Consider the following 19,813-nt stretch of genomic DNA (forward strand, 5'->3'; position numbering starts at 1 on the left):
CCATGGCCATGTCTCCCTGACCTCTCCTGACCTCTCAATGGTGGTGGGCCCAGGTCTAGTCTCCAGGCCTCTCCTCTTCTCCCCTCTGCCTGTCTCTCCTGGCCCAAGTCTTCCGGTGCCTCTCCTAGATGACAGCCCCTCATTTCCCCGCCCTCCAGTCTATCTCTCTACAGTCAGAGGGGCCTTTTAAAAACATAAATCAGCTCACATCACTCCCCTTCTCAAAGTCCTCTACTTGATGGCTCCTTTCACCAAAGTTCATGGGATATAATTAAAGATTATTTTTGTCTCCCAGTGTCCCTCTAAAACTCGTAAGGGAACTCTCCTCTCTGCCCACAAATGAAGTCGTGACCTTCTGTGCCAACTTTGCTTACAGCCCTGTGATCACTTGAAGTCATTAAATAAGTTCCGTTAGAATGCCCAGTTTTGTGTAGTAGCCAGATCTCTACACTTGATGAGATCGTTTCCATCTCCCCAGCCATTTTGGCCCCTGCTGATGAGGGATGCGGGGGAAGTCAGGTCTGCCTCTCTGCCTTCCCTCCTGCTCCCCCAGCTTCAGAACCCTCTGCTGTTGGAGGGCAGGGACGAAGGAGGGAAGTGGGTGCAGAGGGTTCTTCCTTGATTGGCTCTGAGTAAGATGGCGAGTCACTCTATGGGTGGCAGCCGTTTCAAGTGGGCTCTTGGGGGAGCGCGTGACTCTTGATCTCAGGGTTGTGGGTTCAAACCCCGTGTTGGGTGTAGAGATTACTTAACAACATAAAATCGTTAAAAAAAATAATAAAGTGGGCTCTTGCTCAGTGGGGGCTTTATGGGCCACTTGCTTGACTGTAACTCCTGGAAAGTGGGGAGGGACTCTTTCGGCTGGCTCAGGTTTTATTTTGACTGGCAAACACCCACCTACATATAACAGAAGCCCTCTGGACAGGACCTCCTGCTACCTGGCCGCAGGCCAGTTCCCACTGTGGTGCCACAGTCTCCCCGGAAGTCTCGTGGACCACTGACCCACCGGTCGCGGCCATGGCTTCCGGGAGCCCCTCCCCAGCTCTCCGGGGGCGGAGACTGACTTGGAGATGAGTGGGCAGTCCCCAGTCCCACCCCCGGAAGGCAGGGTCGGGGCTCCTCTTTCAGGGTCCACCGTCCTCCATCTCTTTATTCTCCTGAGGTGGGACCAGGGTTTGCAAGAGTGGCTAAATGGGCTTTTCCAATATTGTCACATTTTCCATCGTACTTAACGACAAATTTACAGTCGTTCCCTCGGCCACCAGGCCCCATATGATCTGACCGCTGAGACCCCCACAAAAGTTTAAAATATCAAATATCAGGGTAGGAGCACCTGGGTGGCTCAGTCGGTTGAGCATCCGACTTCGGCTCAGGTCATGATCTCAGGGTTCATGGGTTCAAGCCCCGCATCCGGCTTCAGATCCTCTGTCTCCTTCTCTCTCTGCCTTTTCCCTGCTCGTGCTCTCTCTCTCTCTCCCTCTTTCGAAAATAAAATAGCAAATATCAGGGAAGCACAGTCAGAAGTGCATGCATCTCAGAGTCATGATTTCAAGCCCTACGTTTGGGTATAGCGATTACTCAAGTGAACAAATAAATAAAAAAATAACTTAAAAAATAATAAAATATCAAATGTCAAAGAATGTTACAGGGGCGCCTGGGTGGCTCAGTCGGTTGAGCATCTGATTCTTGATTTCAGCTCAGGTCATGATCCCAGGGTCATGGGATCGAGCCCCCAGTTGGACTCTGCTTACTTGGGATTCTCTCTCTCTCTCTCTCTCTCTGTGCCCCTCTCCCCTATTCATACTCTCTCTCAAATTAAAAAAAAATACATAGTTCAAAGATGAGATCGATAGCACAATACCATTTATATAAGCCAAACCTACAAATGCATAAACATGATATTAGATATTTCCCAAGGAAATATTCATATTTAAGTGGGGTGGGAATGGGGATTGAGGATAAAGGGGAACAGAAATGAAATCAAAACAATGAAGTGGCCTTATATCCATTGATGATTCTTGCTCATTGTAAAATGGGGAACACCATAAACTCAGCTCTCTGCTCCTGAGGACGGGAAAAAGAGAAATGTGCAAAGATCCCAAGCAGACAGTTCACAGAGTAAGCACAAATGGCTCATAAAGAAAGGAAAATACATGGGGCGCCTGGGTGGCTCAGTCAGTTAAGTGTCTGACTTTAGCTCAGGTCGTGATCTCGCAGCTTGTGAGTTCGAGCCCCAAACTGGGCTCTGTGCTGACAGCTCAGAGCCTGGAGCCTGCTTTGGATTCTGTGTCTTCCTCTCTCTCTGCCCCTCCCCTGCTCACGCTCCATCTCTCTCTCTCTCTCAAAATGAAATAAACGTTAAAAAAAAGAAATAGAAATACACTACTAGTCTTACAGATAATAAAGGGAATGCAAGTTTTAGCAACAATGAGATCACATTTTTTTCATCACATTAACAATTTTTAAAAATTATGATATACTTTGCTGGGGAGAATGTAAACACTGTTGGTGGAAATCCACATTGACTGAGCATTTGGCGGGAGTGACTGGGCGTTTTCAAAATGTAAGTTTCTTAGAGCCAGCAAGTTTGCTTATCGGAATTTATCTTGCAGAAATATCCAATGTGCAATGGTGCATTTACATGGATGTCACTGCTGCAACGTCTGTAGTAGGGAAGCTAGTGGGAGCCACATGTGTCTTTGACAGAACGGGGGACGAGTTAGGGTTAGGGTTACATTATGTCAGTCGTGCTGTGATGCCCAATGACTGTGGTGACACTGAGGTGGCTTTGCATGTACTGACCCAAAACAATGAGTATAACATACTATTTTTTTAATGTTTATTTATTTGTTTTGAGAGAGAGAGAGTGAGACAGGGAGAGCACGCACGCTGGCAGGTGGGGGAGAGGCAGAGAGAGAGAGAAAGAGAATCCCAAGCAGGCTCCACGCTGTTCGTGCATAGCCCAATGTAGGACTCAATCTGAACTGTAGATCATGACCTGAGCCAAAATCAAGAGTCAGATGCTTAACCAACTGAGCCAGGTGCCCCAAGCATAACATACTATTTTTTAAATTTAATTATTTTTAAAATTTACATCCAACTTAGCATATAGTGCAACAACGATTTCAGGAGTAGATTCCTTAGTGCTCCTGACCCATTTAGCCCATCCCCCCTCCCACAACCCCTCCAGTAACCCTCTGTTTGTTCTCCATATTTAAGTGTCTCTTATGTTTTGTCCCCCTCCCTTTTTTAATACTATCTTGGCTTCCCTTCCCTTATGTTCATCTGTTTCATAACATACTATTAAGTAAGAAAAGTAGATCTTGTTTTGTTGAAAAATTATATATACACACACTTACACACAATCAGAAGATGTTATAGTGACCCACTGACATGGGTCTCAGTTTTTCTTTGAATGTTTATTATTTTTGAGAAAGAGAGAGACAGAGCATGAGCAGGGGAGAGGGAGAAAAAGAAGGAGACACAGAATCCAAAGCAAGCCCCAGGCTCCGAGCTGTCAGCACAGAGCCTGATGTGGGGCTTGAACCCACAAACTGCAAGATCGTGATCTGAGTCAAAGTCAGATGCTTAACTGACTGAGCCACCTAGGCACCCCTTGAGTCTCAGTTTTTTGCATTGAAAGCCAAGCGTATGGGGCGCCTGGGTGGCTTGGTCGGTTAAGCGTCTGACTTCAGCTCAGGTCATGATCTTACGGTCTGTGAGTTCGAGCCCCGTGTCGGGCTCTGTGCTGACAGCTCAGAGCCTGGAGCCTGCTTCCGATTCTGTGTCTCCCTCTCTCTCTCTGCCCCTCCCCTGTTCATGCTCTGTCTCTCTCTGTCTCAAAAATAAATAAAAACGTTAAAAAAAATAAAAAAAAAAAGAAAGCCAAGCGTAAAGCTATAGTTCAAGGGCTCCCCATTGCTAGGGTCCAGACCCCCTTGCAGGCAGAACGGGAGGGGAACAGAGGAGGTAACACCAACCCAGTATCCACCTCAACCCCGGGAGATGTACAAGAGGGGGCAAGGAAGAGAAACCTGGGGTGATGGGCTGGGCTTCCCCTCTCCTCAGACTTTGACAGGGCCTCAGAGAACTGTGTTCCCAGAAATTTGGAAAGATCTAAGCGTTGGAGTCTGACCCAAGGAAATGGAAGTGGCAAGGGGACAGGCTGGGCAGCCGCTGCCTTCCTAGTGACAGGCGAGGGGGCTGGTTAGGGAGTGGACTGCCTGTGATCCAAGAGTGAAGCAAGCCTCCAACCTCAAGGGGCAGAAGACGTGGTGGGTAGGGATCCAGGTCAGGACTAGCTTGGCAGGAAGTGTGTCTGAGGGAGCACCCGATGGTGATGGGGGTGATGAGGACTTTGCAGAGAAAGAAATTCTGGGTGCAGAGCAGGGGCAGCTTCTGGCGCCAGGGGTTGTGGCTGAAAGTTCGCAGAAGGGTCTCTGGAGCACCCATAAATTGCCCCAAAAAGAAAGCCTCAAGATGGGTCCTGCCGGTCCAGAGTGCCTTCCATGGCCTCTGCTCCTCCTTCCTTTCTGAGTTCCACCTCAGGGGAGATAGAATTTATTCCCGTGAAGTATGTATATATTTAAAAAGATGCTGGGGCACTTCTGTCTGGCTCAGTCAGTGGAAAGTGCAACTCTTGATCTTGGGGTCATGAGTTCGGGCCCCATGTTGGGCACAGAACCTACTCTAAAATCTAATTTTATTTTTAATGTTTTTATTTATTTTTGAAAGAGAGAGAGAGAGAGACAGAGCACGAGTGGGGGAGGAGCAGAGAGAGAGGGAGACACAGAATCCGAAGCAGGCTCTGGGCTCCGAGCCGTCAGCACAGAGTCCAACACGGGGCTTGAACCCACAAACTGTGAGATCATGACCTGAGCCGAAGTCGGATGCTTAACCGATTGAGTGACCCAGGTGCCCTTAATTTGATTTTAAAAGTAAGGGAAATGTTTCGGGCACCTGGCTGGCTCGGTCAGAAGAGCATGCGACTCTTGATCTCAGGGTCATGAGTTCGAGCCCCACATTGGGTGTAGAGATTATATAAACATGAATAAAACTTTTAAAAAATTAAAAAAAGAAGATGCTCGTGTATGTGCCCATCAGCTATTGAAAGAAGGTATTGTGTTCACGTCACCTTGCTAACCACTATTGGGTCCCAATCTGGAAGCCGAAGGAAGGTTAATGAGAGGCAACAACCTGAAAACATCTGGATGTTATTCTCACTGGGTTTCGGCCTAAGATGACAGCAATCTACAGTGTATCCTTTTTTTTTTAATTTTTAAATGTTTATTTTTGAGAAAGAGAGGGAGAGAGAGAGAGAAACAGAATGTGAGTGGGAGAGGGGCAGAGAGAGAGAGGGAGACACAGAATCCAAAGGAGGCTCCAGGCTCTGAGCTGTCAGCACAGAGCCCCGGCGTGGGGCTCGAACTCCTGAACTGCGAGATGATGACCTGAGCTGAAGCTGGATGCTTAACTGACTGAACCACCCAGGTGCCCCTGCAGTGCATCCTTGTTCGTCCATTGGCTCACAGACTAGTTATTGAGGGTCCACGATGGGCAGGCTCTGTCCTTGGTGCTGAGGATACAGCTGTGAACACGAATGAAGGCCCTGCTCTCCCTGAGCTGAGAGCTAACTGGGAAGGACAATCAAGCGGAACAAATAAGTGGATTCAATAGAAGCTGTATTCATTTGCTGAGGCCGCCATGACAAGGTACTACAGACAGCAGAAATTTCCACCACAAGAATTTATTTTCTCACAGATCTAGAGGCCAGAAGTCTAAGATCAAGATGTTGGCAGGTTTGGGGGCGCCTGGGGGGCTCAGTCGGTTGAGTGTCCGACTTCAGCTCAGGTCATGATCTCACAGTCTGTGAGTTTGAGTCTTGTGTCGGGCTCTGGGCTGACAGCTCAGAGCCTGGAGCCTGCTTCGGATTCTGCCTCCCTCTCTCTCTGTCCCTCCCCTGCTCATGCTCTGTCTCTCTCTGTCTCAAAAATTAAAAATTAAAAAAAAAGATGTTGGCAAGTTTGGCTTCTTCTAAGGCCTCTCTCCTTGGCTGGTAGATGGCCATTTTCTTCTGGTGTCCTCACATGGGCTTCCCTCTGTGTGTGTCTGTGTCCTGATCTCCTCTTTAGGGAGAGGGCCACCCCTATGACCTCATTTTAACTTAATCGCTTCTTTTTAAAAATATTTATTTGCTTTATGAGAGAGAGTGAGTGTGGGAGGGGCAGAGAGAGGGGGAGAGAGAGAATCCCAAGCAGGCTCCATGCTGGCAGCACAAGCCCGATTTGGGGCTCAATCTCATAAATCATGAGATCATGACCTGAGCTGAAATCAAGAGTCAGATGCTTAACTGACTGAGCCACCCAGGCATCCCCTTAATCACCTCTTTAAGAGCCCCATTCCCAAATACAGTCACATTCTGAGCTACTGAGGGTTAGAATGTCAACGTCTGAATTTAAGGGTGAAAGGATGTCAGCCCATAGCAAACGATGAAGGTTAGAAAGTGACACGTGCTGGGGCACCTGGGTGGCTCGGTTGGTTCAGCATCTGACTCTTGGTTTCAGCTCAGGTCACGATCCCAGGGTTGTGGGATTGAGCCCTGGGTTGGGCTCCACGCTGAGTGTGGAGCCTGCTTAAGATTCTCTTTCTCTGTCCCTCTGCCCTTCTTCCCTGCTGTGTGTGCTCTCTCTCTAAAAATAAAATAAATTTAAAAAATAGAAAGTGATATGTGCAATGGGCAAAAGCAGAGTAAGAGGGGTTGAATGCGTGTTTTTGGTGCAGGTTGTAGTTCTAAATAGGGTGGTCAGGGTGGGGTCTCTGTCAAGTAGACATTTGAGCACTACCTTGGAAGCATTGAAGGCCTGAGCCACACAGACATCTGGGGAGCATCCAGGTAGGGGGAAGGGCCAGGGCAGAAGTGAGACCCTGTCTGATGTATCCCAAAGAAGAGCTAGAAGCGAAGGGTTGGAGGTGGGATAGTGGAGTTGGGGGCCGGGTGACCATAGGCCATTGTAGGACTTTGACTTTGAGTTTTCAAGACCATTGCAGGTCACATCTGCAAGGAGGCTACTATCAAACCAAAATAAAATGCAGACGCAACACAAAAACAAACAAACAAAAAACCCCAGAACATAGCAAGGATTGCGAGGACATAGACAAATTGGTACCTTGTGCGCTGTTGTTGAGAGCGTAACATGGTGCAACCAACTATGGAAAACAGTGTGACGATTGCTCAAGAGATTAAACATAGAATTACCATATAACCTGGTGCTCCCACTTCTGAGGACACACCCGAGAGAATGGAAAGCAGGGACTGGAACAGAGAGCTGCACGTCCACGTTCACAGCAGCGTGGTTCGTAGTGGCCGAAAGCTGGAAACAACCCAAGTGCCCATCAACAGGTAAATGGGTAAATGCAATGTGCTAGGTGCAGTCATGGAATAGTACTCGGCCTGAAAAAGAAAGGGCATTCTGACGCATGGTGCAACATGGATGAATCTTGAGGACATCACACTGAGTGAAACAAGCCAGTTACCAAAGGACCAATATAATAGGATTCTACTTACATGAGGCCCCTAGGATAATCAAACACGGAGAGACAGAAAATAGAATGGTGATTGCCAGGGACTGGGGAGATGGGGAGTTATTTAATTAATGGGGACAGAGTTTCAGTTTAGGATGATAAAAAATGTTCCGGAGATTGATAACAGTGATGGTTGCACAACATTTTATAAGTATACTAATGCCACTGAATTGTCCACTTAAAAGTGGTTAAAATGGTAAAGTTAGGTGAGTGTTGGCAGTGGTTTGAGCTCAGGTGGTGGAAAGTGTTCCAACTCTGAATACACTTTGACATGAGGATTAACTGTCAGATAGGACGGAGAAGAGAAAGGGGAGTCCAGGATTTGCTCAAGGAACTCGAAGGATAGGGGTGCCTGAGGGGGCTCAGTCGGTTAGGGTCTGACTTAGCTCAGGTCATGATCTCACAGTTTGCGGGTTCGAGCCCTGCATCAGGCTCTGTGTAGACAGCTCAGAGCCTGGAGCCTGCTTCAAATTCTGTTTCCCTCTCTCTCTGCCCTCCCCAGCTCGGGCTCTGTCTGTCTGTCTCTCAAAAATAGGTAAACATTAAAAAAAATTTTTTTAAAGAAACTGGAAGGATAGATAACCACTCCTCCAAGATGGGGAGGCCTGTGGGGAAGATAGAGAGCTCAGTTTGGGACCCAGTACACTTGAGATGCCTAGTAGACATCCAGGCAGAGGAGTGGAGTAGAAATTTGTCATTTGGGAGAAAGGAATCGAGTTCCAAGTATGAGAGAGACGCCAGGAGCACTGATAACTTTGAGACTCATTTGCAGGTAGATGGTATTTCAAAGACGAGCCTGGATGAGACCACCAGGAGCGTGAACGTGGACACAAAGGACCACGGGCTGAGCCGGCTCCTGGGAGGGGAGGAGGGGCCAGCAACGGAGCTGGGAAGGAGTGGCCAGAGAGATAGGAGGATCCAGGGCATCTTGGGTTAACAACAGGTCAGGTGGCTGGTGACTGAAGCAGGAGCAGGTGGGCGGCCTGATGGGAGAGGGTCCAAGAGAGAACAGGAGGGGGAGATTCATGTTGGCAATCGAGACTGAGTTGACAGATCAGCTCTGTCAGGAGGTTCTGTTGCCAAGGGGAATTGAGAAATAGGGCAGTACTGGGGAAGGAGAAGTGAGGTCAAGAGAGAAATCACAGCACGTTTGCGTTGATGGAAATGATTCCAAAGAGTGAAAAGTTGCCCAGGAGAGAGGGGGCTGATTACCGGAGCCACGCCCTTGAGCAGGCAATAAATGAATATATATGAAGTGTATATGTAAGTAAAGTAGAGTAAGGGCACAGTGGCACTTCAGGGGACATTTTAGGGGGACATTTGGCAGGGGACATTTTAGCAGAAACCTGAAGGAAATGGGAGAGTGAGCCATAGGGATTCTGGAAAGAGAGCATTTCAGGAAGAGGCAGCAGCAAGTGCAAAGGCCCTGAGGTGGGACTGACTGGTATCCTGAAGGAGCCGTGTGGTTGTACCAGAGTGAGTGAAGGGGGACAGTGATGGGACCTGCAGAATCATGCGGCAGACAGACCAAACAGGACCTTGGAGGCCATGGTGAGGACTTTGGCTTTTGCTCTATGAGAGATGGGGTCCATCGGAGAGTTTTGAACAGGATCTGGCCTTAACGGGATCATTCTGGCTGCTGAGTACAGAACAGGATCGGGCAAGAGCAAAAGCCAGGAAGAGGCCAAGTGATCCAGCGGAGAGGCAGTGGTGGTGGTTTGGGGTGGTGGGGGGGGGAGCGTGTTCACAGTGGAGGTGGGGAGAAGTGGCTGGATTCTCTATGAATCCTGAAGGCGGCACCAGCAGGGTTTGCTAGTGCGTGGGGTGTGGAGTGTGGGAGAGAGGAACCCCAGGATGCTGCCAGGGTTTTGGTCTGAACAACAGGAAGGATGGATGTGGCCTTGACCGAGATGGGGAGAGTCTTACTTTCAACACGTCAAGTTAAGATGCTCACGCGTCATCCAAGTGGGGTGTCACGTGGCTGTCAGATAGCAGTCTGGAGTTTTGGGGAGAAGTCAGGGCTGAGACATGTCAACTTGGGGGCGGGCGGAAGGCGGAGGATGGCTTGTGTCGGACCGGATGAGCTCCCCTGAGAAGTGAGCGTGACTAGAGAAGGAAAGGGTCTGCCCACACCTCGTGAAAACACAGACCCGAGAGGCTCAGACCTGCCCTCTGCCGCGGAAGGAAGTGGCCCAGAGTTCGTCCAGGAAATCAACTGGGCGGGGTCTGGAGAGGGCTTGCCCTCTACCTGGGCGCTTCTACGTGACATTTGGGAGCCGAGGCAGTTGGGTGGGCATGGCAGCCACCAGAAGAAGCGGAGTTGGCCTTTTTTTTTTAGGGCCAAGAGATCTCCACCTGAATCGTTATTGGGGCTGGGTGTGCTCCTTGTAGAGGTGCTGCTGGGATGGAGCCTGAGAGCAGATGAGGGTCCCCGGAATCAACGCTCCAGGAGAGACACGCCCGGAGGGCGTCTGCTGGGATGTACTTCCTTGACCTTCGTCACTGGGGCCGCACCGTTGGCTGAGTAGCCACAGCTCTTCCACAGCAGTTAGGATGAGCTGTGGGAATGTTCTATGGGCGCCTGTGTATATTAACTGACTTAATCCTCGCTACGACCCCAGGAGGTAGACGCCATGATTACAGCCCCAACCGTGATCTGCTGCTGCCTCCCAATTATCATTAGCGGTCTAATAAGGACAAACCTTTGCCAAGTGCGCTGCCTTTGTGATTCCATTTGATCCTTGCAACACACCTATGGGATGGGCCTGTGAGTTCCAGGTTCTCAGAGGGGAGAGGTGAGTTGCCCAAAGTCACAGAGCCGGTGCGAGGCCAAGCCAGGCCTCCGGCCAGACCGCTCGGTCTCTAGGGCCTCAGCTTGGCGCCACATCCCTGCACTGGTGGTGGGGGTGTCCCATGGGGATTTGCCACGACAGGGCCTTTTGGCGATGCTTAGAAGTTTGGGATAAGATTTAAAGGCTCTACATCCCTCCGGAGCCTCCTCTGGGCCCGGGTCTGCCTGCTGCCTCCCTCCTGGGCCTGGTGTGCAACTTCCTGGCCTTTCTTGTCCTGCCAGGACCTGGGGGGCCACGTGGTTCGAAGGAGATCTTGTTGTGAGAGTTCAGCTTGGCTCCCATAAAGCCTCATTTGAGCTGGGAGACAACCCAGGAGCCAGGAGGAGGGAGAGGGCCCACCTCAGGCGCCGCCCGGCCATCTTCATAGGATGTGAGGACCCCCCCAAATGGTCTTGAGGTCCTTTTCACAGCCAGATGGGAAAACACAGGCTGAGTGAGGGCAGGGGACTTACGGCAGGTCAACAAAGAGTCCCACAGGGGCAGGGCTTGGCCCTGGGTCCCAGGACCCCCAGCCCCGGATCATTCCTCAGCATCCTCCTATACTTTCCCCCCTGGAAGGAAGTTGGCCTCACATACCCTGACTGACCCTTCCTGGCCTGTTTTTTGCCGGAGCCCTTGAGACTGGCTGAGGACTGGTTGCCATAGAGATGGTGGGGAGGGCAGTTCCAAGGCCGGCAGATGGGGGTGGGGGATGGGGCAGGACACCAACATGCGAAACACCCACCGACAGCTGATCAGGACTACTTCGGGGAGACCAGGGCGGGACACGCGGCTCCAGGCTCCAGTGACGACCACAGGGCTGCTCGAGTTTCTGTCGGACATCCCCCAGGCTGAGCAGGTGAGGGAGGCCCTGTGGGAGGACTTCCAACTGCCTGGAGGCAGGCTGGCTGCCTGGGGTCCACATAGGCCAGGGTTGAGGGAGGCCCTGGAGAAGCCATGAGATTGAGCTGAGGCCCAGGTGAGAGACGGGGGGTGGGGGTGGGTGGGAAGGGGACAGGGACCCTAGGGAGGCCTAAGTCGTCCAGGGTGAAGATGAGGAAGACACCCAGGGATGACTCCCAGCCTTCTGGTGGAGTGATTTGGGGAACACTGCAGGAGGAGGAGGGTTTTGGGAAAGATCATGAGTTTCCTCCACCTTGACTCCGCAAGTCCAGGACCCCATGGGGCCCTTCAGAAGAGCCGCCCCGGGGCCCAGAGACAGCACTGCACGTGGTGACAGATCTGGGCTCTGGGGACAGACTCAACATGATCAGGTCCTGGCTCCGCTTACCCGCTGGGTGACCTCAGTCAAGTGATTTCCCCTCTCTGAGGCTGAGTGTTCTCATCTGCAGGATAGGGGTAATAGTGGAATATAGGGTCCTCGGGAAGGTTAAATGAGTTACTGAGAGAAAATCCTGAGCAGCTGGCAGGTACTCAGTAAGGAGCAGTGGTTGCTATTTGAATACTAAACACTGAGATGGTGATCAGTCAGTTATACTGGTAACAAGAGTCCAGGGGGTGCCTGGGTGGCTCCGTCGTTTAAGCGTCCAACTTCGGCTCAGGTCATGATCTTGTGGTTCGTGGCTTCGAGCCCCATGTCAGGCTCTGTGCTGACGGCTCAGTGCCTGGAGCCTGCTTCGGATTCTGTGTGTCTCTCTCTCTCTTTCTGCCCCTCCCCCACTCGCAGTCTGGTTCTTTCTCTCTCAACAATAAACATTAAAAAAAAAAAAAGTCCAGGGGGCCACTCGGGGTGCACAGAAGAGGGAGATCCCCTGAGGGAAGCGTGAGGTGGTCCAGGAGCCTGCTTGGAGCTGGGCCTCCTCTCCTGTCTTCACTCAGGGGAGGCTTGGGAGCGGTGATGGTGTAATTCAGGGCCAGCAGCCGAGGTCTCGGAGTGCTGGGCAGACGGCAAAGAAGGACCGGAGACCCAAGGCCCGGAACAAGAAAGGGCATAGCCCTGCTGAGGCTGAAGAGTAAGCAGCTGTGCGACCGGCTGGGTGGGATGTTGGGTGTCAGGCCCCATGGGGGGCCGGCATCCTGACCTTGACCCCTGCTCCCTGTCCTTTCCTTCCTCAGTCTCATCCCTTCTGCTCCTCGGAAACCCTCCTTTCCCTTCCAGTGGGCCTGGGAGAGCTTCCTCACTGATGGTCGGGCGCTGCTTCAGCCTGGCCACCAAGCCCCGCCCTTGCCCCGAGCCGTCACCCAGCACAAGGCCAGGCACAAGTCCACAGCCACCCTCCCAGATGCCCACGGCTTCTGCTGGAAGACAGAGGTGCCAAACCTGGAGAGGAGCCGGCAGCTCAGGGCCTGGGACGGCATCCCTACCCCTTCTGGCAAAGGGGGGAGCCAGGGACTGGAGGCCCCCAGTGAGTGTGACCTCCAGCCACCTGGGAAGAGGTCAGGCTCAGGATCAGAGTCTGAGGAGGGCGCTGAGCCGGAAGCCCTGGGTGCTGAGGAGGTCGAGAAGGGTATGAGCCCTGGTGAACTGTCCCAGCTCCTCAAGAGGGGGTCGATCTGGGAAGAGGAGCGGTTTGCAGGGGTGACAGAGGAAGCTGAGGAGGGGGAGCACAGGGCCCCCCATAGAAGGAGGGCTGGTTCGCAGAGAAAGGGGCAGAACTCTGGCGAGGAGGCCTTGGATGAGGGTGACCTACAGCGCAAGGCGAGCAGCTCCAACCTTCGAGGGCCGCAGACGAGGAAGTCAAGGGCCAAGGAGCTGGAGCAGCTGCAGAGGCAGTTACACCAGGAGTTGGACTGCGGTGAGTGTGGACTTCAACGTTTGGGTCCCCCCGGAAACTACACAGTGGGGAGACAGGTTGGGGAGCCAGCACCCTGGGCCAGCAGTTCAGACAGGGCTGTGCTGTGCTCCACATACTAGGCAGGATCACTCGATGGGCTGGGAGGGGGCTACTCTCTAACTTGTCCCGTTGTGGACAGGCCCTGAAAAGCAGCCCTGGAAGGCTTTGCGGGCTGCTGTGCAGGCCTCCAACCGGAGTGGGAAGACCTATGCCTTGGGAGATGAAGAGACTTTCCAGTGTGCCAACTTTCCTAACCGTACCTTCCACAAACGACAGGAGGCCACCAGGTAAGGTGGAAGAAAAAGGAGGATGGGAAGAAAGGACAGGAAGTAGAGAAGGAGCCAGACATTGAATCATTCATCGTCTCATTCATTCCTTCATTTATCCATTCTTCAATCTTCTGATCATCCAATCTTCTTTGGATCTATCCACCCACCCACCTGTCCTCCCTCCCATCCATCCATCCACCCACCCATCCACCCACCCGTCCTCTCTCCCCTCCATCCATCCATCCATCCATCCACCCACTCATCCACCCACCCGTCCTCTCTCCCCTCCATCCATCCATCCATCCATCCATCCACCCCCCACCCGTCCTCCCTCCCATCCATCCCACCCATCCATCCATGTCTGTCTTCTTGGCCAGCTATCTATCGATACAAGCTACTTTTCATTCATTTCCCATCTTCTATCCATCAATGAATCTATTAACTAAGTGATTAATGCAACATATATTGAGTATCTACTCATGGGTCCTCAGGATGTGAAGATAAAAAGACTTGGTCCTAGCCCTAAGAAGCTCAAGGTCTGTTGGAAAAGGAGACGGATGGGCAAGACAGCAATGAGGGCAGTAGAGTTAGACAATCGCTATACTTGGGGCTTAAACAAAGGACAATGGGAACAGAGGGGGAAAGTCTGGAAAGGGGGCACTGTTGCATTGTCTAGGTGAGGGATGATAAGGGCATAAACCAGGTGGTCATGTGAATGGAGACGGGGGGATCCATTTAAGAGATATTTGGGGGCTGACAGCAGGTCTTGGTGACTGGTTAGAAGCGGCAGGTGAGAATCCACTCAGCACTCTAATAGCACCCTCCAATTCTTGCTGCCATCCCCTGCTTGCTTCCCATGCTTCCCAGTGTGCTTAGGACAAAGCCCAGATTTCTTGGTGAGGAGGCTCCTGTCTCCCATGCCAGCCAGTCAGAGTGCTAGAATGCCCCATGCTCTCCCTCCCTTCTCTACCGGGACTGCCCCTCTTCCTCATTCACCTAGGTAACTCGGATGCATCTTTCAACTTCCAAGTCAGGCGCCCTCTAGGAAGCTCTCCCCTGTGCTTGCCTCCGCCATAGCTTTTGCCACGCGGCATTGCATTGGGGTCCTGGGGTACCTGTCTATCCCCGTGTACAGAGCTCCCTGAGGACAGGTACCAGATCTTATTGATCATGGTCTCTCTGGTGCCCCTACACAGGACCTGGCACCAGCTGGTGCTCAATAAATACGTGCTGAGTGAGTGACCGCATCTTTCCTTTTATTAGTCCAACCATGATTGAATTATGCATGAAGTCACCAACACTGAGTTTCTAGTTAGGTTAAGAACTGTCCTAGGTGCTGGGGAGACACTGGTGGTGAAGAGGTGAGATAAGGAACCCTGCTCTCATGAGGCTTACATTCTCCTTGGGAAGAAGGATAATTAATAAAGAAATGAACAAGATGTATAGCTAGAGGCAGAAGGGGTGGTCAGGGACTCTCCTTCTCTCTGACTTTTGAACAAGGACCCAATTGACAAGAAGGAACTGGCCATAAGAGCTGGGGGAAGAATGTTCCACATGGATCTAGGTGTTGTCTATTCAACCGTCCACACCATTCACCCATCCGGTCATCCACCCATTGATCCCATCACCAATTTGTTTCTGTTTCCCATCCATTCATCTATCTGTCTGCCCCTCAAACCCAAAGGCATTAACCTAGTTCCTGCCAGAGATGGGGGTCAGAGAGAACAAGAGCTGGCCCCCGCCCTCAAGGAGAGCTGCTCTGCGAGGGGAGGTTAGCAATACACGTGGGGTCACAGGTGCACCAAGCCCCACAGGGCGGAGGATGTCCACCGTGGGGGCATACAGCTGGCTGGAGCGGGACGAGGCCTCCAGGAAGAGTAGCCAAAGGCCCCGAGGTGGGCCAGATGTGGCCCTCATCATGGCATGCTTCCATGACGAACGCCATTCCCCGGGCCTTTGGCTCTCTGGGCTCCTGCAGTCCCTCCGTCAGGCCCCCACACCCCTCTGCCTGCTCCTGGTCTCCACGAGACTGCTGCTCCCCCCAGACTTCTCCCACCTTCTTCTTTCCCTCCCCCCTCCCAAGAAGCCTGTTGCAGGCCTGGGAGCGGCAGCAGCAGGAGGAGTTGCAGCGGGCCGAGCTGCGGAGGGCCCGGGAGCAGCGGGTACAGCAGCAGGTGGCTCGCTGCCTGGCGGCCTATGCGCCCAGAGGGAGCCGGGGGCCGGGCGCCACCCAGTGCAAGCTGGAGGAGCTGAGGTAGGAAGCCTGGCGCCGGGGAGGGGCTGGTGGGGAGAGGGCAGGGGAGGCAGCGCGAGAGACGTCAGATGTCAGACGAAGGACAGAGGAGATGCAGACCTCCCCTCCCCTCTGGGCTGAGTCTCCACAACCATCTTCCAGGCCACTTGGCCGCGCTTTACCCGTGAAGACACCACCGAGGCACTGGCGGAGGAGGAGCCGAGGCGAGGTCACCGGCTAAGAAGACCAATCCCGGCAGCTGGCCAAAGTTCACGGTTAAAATGTTCTGCCTGCATTCCCGCTCGTTCTAATCTTTTCCGATTTCAAAAGCCAGGGATGCTTCTTACAAAAAAACCGCGCCATTACCGGAATAGTTACCATGGCACGTAAAGCGAGCCTGGGATCTCACTCCTGGGGACAACCGTTCTTTGCCATCGGGTGAAGACTCATCTGTTTCATTCTCTCCCTATATTTTCACGCTTAAAAAGAAACGGGCAGATGCGTATTTAAAAGTTTTTTAGACTCGTAACAGGACCATGAAGGGGGCATTAGCATCAGAACGATAATTCGACAGAGGAGGAAACTGAGCTCAGGGAGCTTGAATAATTGGCCAAAGGTCACAAGTGAGCTGCACAGCTAGGATTCCAACTTGGGCAGCCATTGAGTCGCGCTGCTATGTGGTCCCGGAGCGCTCGGATACACAATCTGCAGATAAAGTGCGCCACGATGGTCCCCCCCAAAGCCTTACCTAGTGAAACAGAGAACACAAATAAATATGGCCACCAGGGCCGTTGACATTGAGCACCTACTGGGTGCACCTGGCAGCAGGGTAGATCTTTCCACAACTCATCTCCTTTCATCCTGGGAGAAGGGCTAGGTCAAGGTTGAGTGGAGTGCTGCGGGGAGACCAGAAGGTCTCTGTCCTGCAGCGACCCACCAAGGACTCAGTGGGGTTCTGATCACTTACTCTTTGAGGCTCAGTCTTATCATCCCCAGTTTCGAAGATGAGGAAACCAGGACTCTAAGAAGTCGAGGGTGTTTTAAAGGAATCCTTGGCCAGTGATGGAGGAGAGGCCTTCTCCGCGCCAGACCTCAAATTCATTGTTTTTTAAGTAAGGCAGGAAGCCTGAAGTTCAGAACTCCAAGGGACGGATGTCAGTGAGAGGAGTGTTTCCCGCACACCTTTTATTTTCTACTTGAGAGCAGATATATGCCAGGGGCTCTCTCGGCCCTTACAGCCCGTGAAGTTTGCTCTCTCTGAGCCGCAAAGACTCTGCCCTGCGCAGGAGAGGCTGGCTCAACTAAGGTCACCCGGTGGTAGGGAGGCTATGTGACTTCCTTTCCTTCCCAGATGCTGGACAGGGCTGACATCCACTCACAAGGCTTCCTTTCTGCCTGGGGCTCCAAGATGTGGACTTCCTCTCCATTCTAACGAACAGCCTCAAGAATCAAGCAGGAAAAACATGCAAGACCTCACAGGCGACACAGAGACCAAACGCAAGCTGGCGCTCCCCACCCCCGCCTTCTGTAGCTGCTGAAATGACCTCTTGAATGCCGAAGACTCCATCTTGCAATAACTCCTGTTCCTGGCCAAGGGTTTTCAAATTCATCTCTCCTTCTCGAATGGAGGAAGCTTCCTTCCCTGGCACGTAGCCAAAGATCCTGGCCGTGCCAGGCAGGGTTCTTCCACGGGGCCCCGGCACATTTGCTAGAGGTCCCAAGTGGGTCCTGGGGTCTTGTCTGCTTCTCCCCTCCCGTCCTGTGTGTGGGTGCTGCCACCAATTCCCGAGACCTCTCCTGCGTGCTTCGCAGGATTTCTGGTCTCGGGTGTTAGTACAGCCGGGGGTCCCCTCCTGCTGCCAGGATACCCGGCTTGAAGAGCAGACACATTTCAGACAAGTGCACAGACTGGGTTTTTGTAAATGGATTTGTGCTTCCCCCGTGCAATCCTGATATTTTCGGGATGCAGTCTGTCATCGGCAACATATTTCTTTTGTTCCTCCCTCCCATTTTCCAAGCCGCGTGCTTATAAAAAACACAGAGAATGGCGGCAAGCTTGTGTAATCCCTGCCATAGCACAGAGGAAACCGAACCCAGAGCCCAGACTGGGGCCTTGCCCAAAGCCACAGCCAACAGCCGCCGCTTCTTCCTCACGGGTGCAGTGTGAGGGGGCGCAGAGGTGTAAACGCAGGGAGGGGAGAGGCCCTGCAAGCTGATGCCCAGTTGCTCCGAAGCCAGAGCTGGTCCCTCCGCCTGGGGGTGGCCGGGATGCTAGATGAGCTCCCGGCTGCGCAGCCTGCATGCAGACTTGGGCTCGGGGCTCAGTCTCTCACTTCCCAGCTGTGCGACCTTGGACAAGTCCCTCAACCCCCCTGGGCCTCCGGCTCATCATGGGTAAAATGGAGCAAATAATTTCCAACCCACTGACCTCAGGAGGAACCCGGGGCGAGGCTGGGAATGAAATGGCTTTGCAAGGTAAGGGCGGGGAGGACGTCACGTCCCTAGCGAGGAGGAGTGGACTCAGGGCCGGGGATGGGTTGTGCTCGCGGCTGGCTGCCCACAGGTCCGTCTCCCTGCAGGCGCCAGGAGCGACAGCGCTTTGCTCAGTACCAGGCAGAGCTGCAGGGCATTCAGCACAGGGTGCAGGCCCGGCCCTACCTGTTCCAGCAGGCCATGCAGGTGAGGCCTAGCCCCTGGACGAGCATCAGCCTCCCCGAGAGCAGCGCTTCTCATTGGCTGAGTGCGTAGGGATGTAAGTGAGAGTGGGCCCCCTTAGACAGGACCCCGGGGCCACCGCCCATCCGGAAGCCCTGGGACCTTCACACGCGGCACCACCCATCCCCGGCAGCCTGCAGAGCAGGAACGTTTCTCTTTCTCCAGGCCAATGCCCGGCTCACGGTGACCCGGCGCTTCTCCCAGGTGCTGTCAGCACTGGGACTGGATGAGGAGCAGCTACTGGCCGAAGCAGGAAAGGGGAACACAGAGGGCGCCTCCGGGAAACCCAGGTGAGGCCATCTAGCTAGCCAAGGAACTGGCTCTGCCCAGCTACAGGGAGAAGGGAAGTGGGGGGGCCACCGCCAGTACTCTGGGCCCTACAGGGTCTCCCCTAGCCGTGGCCCTGCCCATCTCCAGCCTGGGCTGGACCATCTGGGAAGAAGCTGAGAAAACTCACCAGCAGCCATGTTGATCCGCCCTGGATCTAAGTCCTGGTGGCCCAACCCCTCGGCCCGAAGGACACTGCCTAGCTCTAGCAGTCGATCGGTCCTTCCCTAGGCCCTGTCCCCCAGGTCACCCGAGGAAGGCAGGACCGGGGCGATGTTCTCCAGATCCCAGTAAAGAAACTAAGGACCTGAGGGGCAGGGTCCTGTCCAAAGACACAGGAGCAAATAAACAGCAGAGCCGGGCTGGGAATCTGTGGCCAAATGAGTGGCCACACACCAAGACCCCATTGTGGGGTGGGGCCCCACAAGTCACCCCCTGTATACTGTCCCTTGTGCTTTAGAACAAGGTGATGCACAGCAGGGATTATGAGGCCCATGCATAAGGACACTGAGGCTTCAGGAGGGGAAATCACTCGCTCAGGGTCTCACAGCATAGGAGCCAGATTTGAACCCACATGTCAATAATGGCCTTTCCCCTCCTACAGCCCAGGCCTCCTTGGGCATGGGGGTGGGGAGCTAGAAACCCATGGTCTCTACCTATGTCTTCACCTTTAAGGAGCCACGGGTCAATGGGGGTAAGGATGGAGAACCCTTCTGAAAGCCCCCCAAAGGCGGAACCCACTGGAAGCCAGCCCAACAGGCACTCCACTCCAAGGCCAGACTGAGCCCGGCTCCTACGATAATGATTAAAGGCTTTATGGAAACACACTGTGTAATTTCTGGTGGTGCTGGGAAGAGGCTCCAGGTTGGGGGTAGGAGGTGGCAAGTGGGTAGGCAGCAGGCTTAGCTTGTCCCATCACCCAGGAGCTCTGGCTGCCGCCCAGGAGCTGCTTCCACCCAGCACACACAGCCCTGCCTCTGCTCCCGAGGGGGTCGTCGCATAGGGCAACAGCTGCGGCTCCTCCACCCCCATTTCCATCTATGCTGGGTCTTAGGAACTCAA

At 53.1% G+C, this 19,813-nt stretch overlaps 1 protein-coding gene and 1 long non-coding RNA gene across 7 annotated transcripts; one reads left to right on the plus strand and one right to left on the minus strand.

Annotated features, from left to right (window-relative positions):
• Positions 1-1,422: 1,422 nt before the first annotated feature.
• LOC123380653 lies at positions 1,423-11,054 on the minus strand. Its single transcript, XR_006586709.1, has 3 exons — positions 10,284-11,054; positions 7,256-7,450; positions 1,423-1,479 (listed from the first exon to the last, which is right to left on the minus strand). It is a non-coding gene; the product is annotated as an uncharacterized LOC123380653 (long non-coding RNA).
• Positions 11,055-11,099: 45 nt separating this feature from the next.
• On the plus strand, positions 11,100-19,576 carry LOC101098087 (testis specific 10 interacting protein). 6 transcript variants are annotated; one of them, XM_045039568.1, is made up of 8 exons: positions 11,100-11,271; positions 12,252-12,385; positions 12,489-13,168; positions 13,347-13,494; positions 15,560-15,730; positions 18,289-18,388; positions 18,590-18,714; positions 19,427-19,576. In XM_045039568.1, exons 1-8 carry the CDS (start codon positions 11,125-11,127, stop codon positions 19,533-19,535), a joined length of 1,614 nt encoding a protein of 537 aa, XP_044895503.1. In that variant the 5' UTR covers positions 11,100-11,124; the 3' UTR covers positions 19,536-19,576. The 6 variants fall into 6 exon arrangements, 3 of the variants coding, with proteins under 3 accessions (XP_044895503.1, XP_044895504.1, XP_044895505.1); XM_045039569.1 differs by having other exon boundaries at positions 15,563-15,730; XM_045039570.1 differs by lacking the exon at positions 19,427-19,576 and having other exon boundaries at positions 18,289-18,461.
• The last annotated feature ends 237 nt before the right edge of the window (positions 19,577-19,813 follow it).

This window comes from Felis catus, chromosome D1, assembly GCF_018350175.1.
Source record: "Felis catus isolate Fca126 chromosome D1, F.catus_Fca126_mat1.0, whole genome shotgun sequence".
Classification (NCBI taxonomy): Eukaryota; Metazoa; Chordata; class Mammalia; order Carnivora; family Felidae; genus Felis; species Felis catus.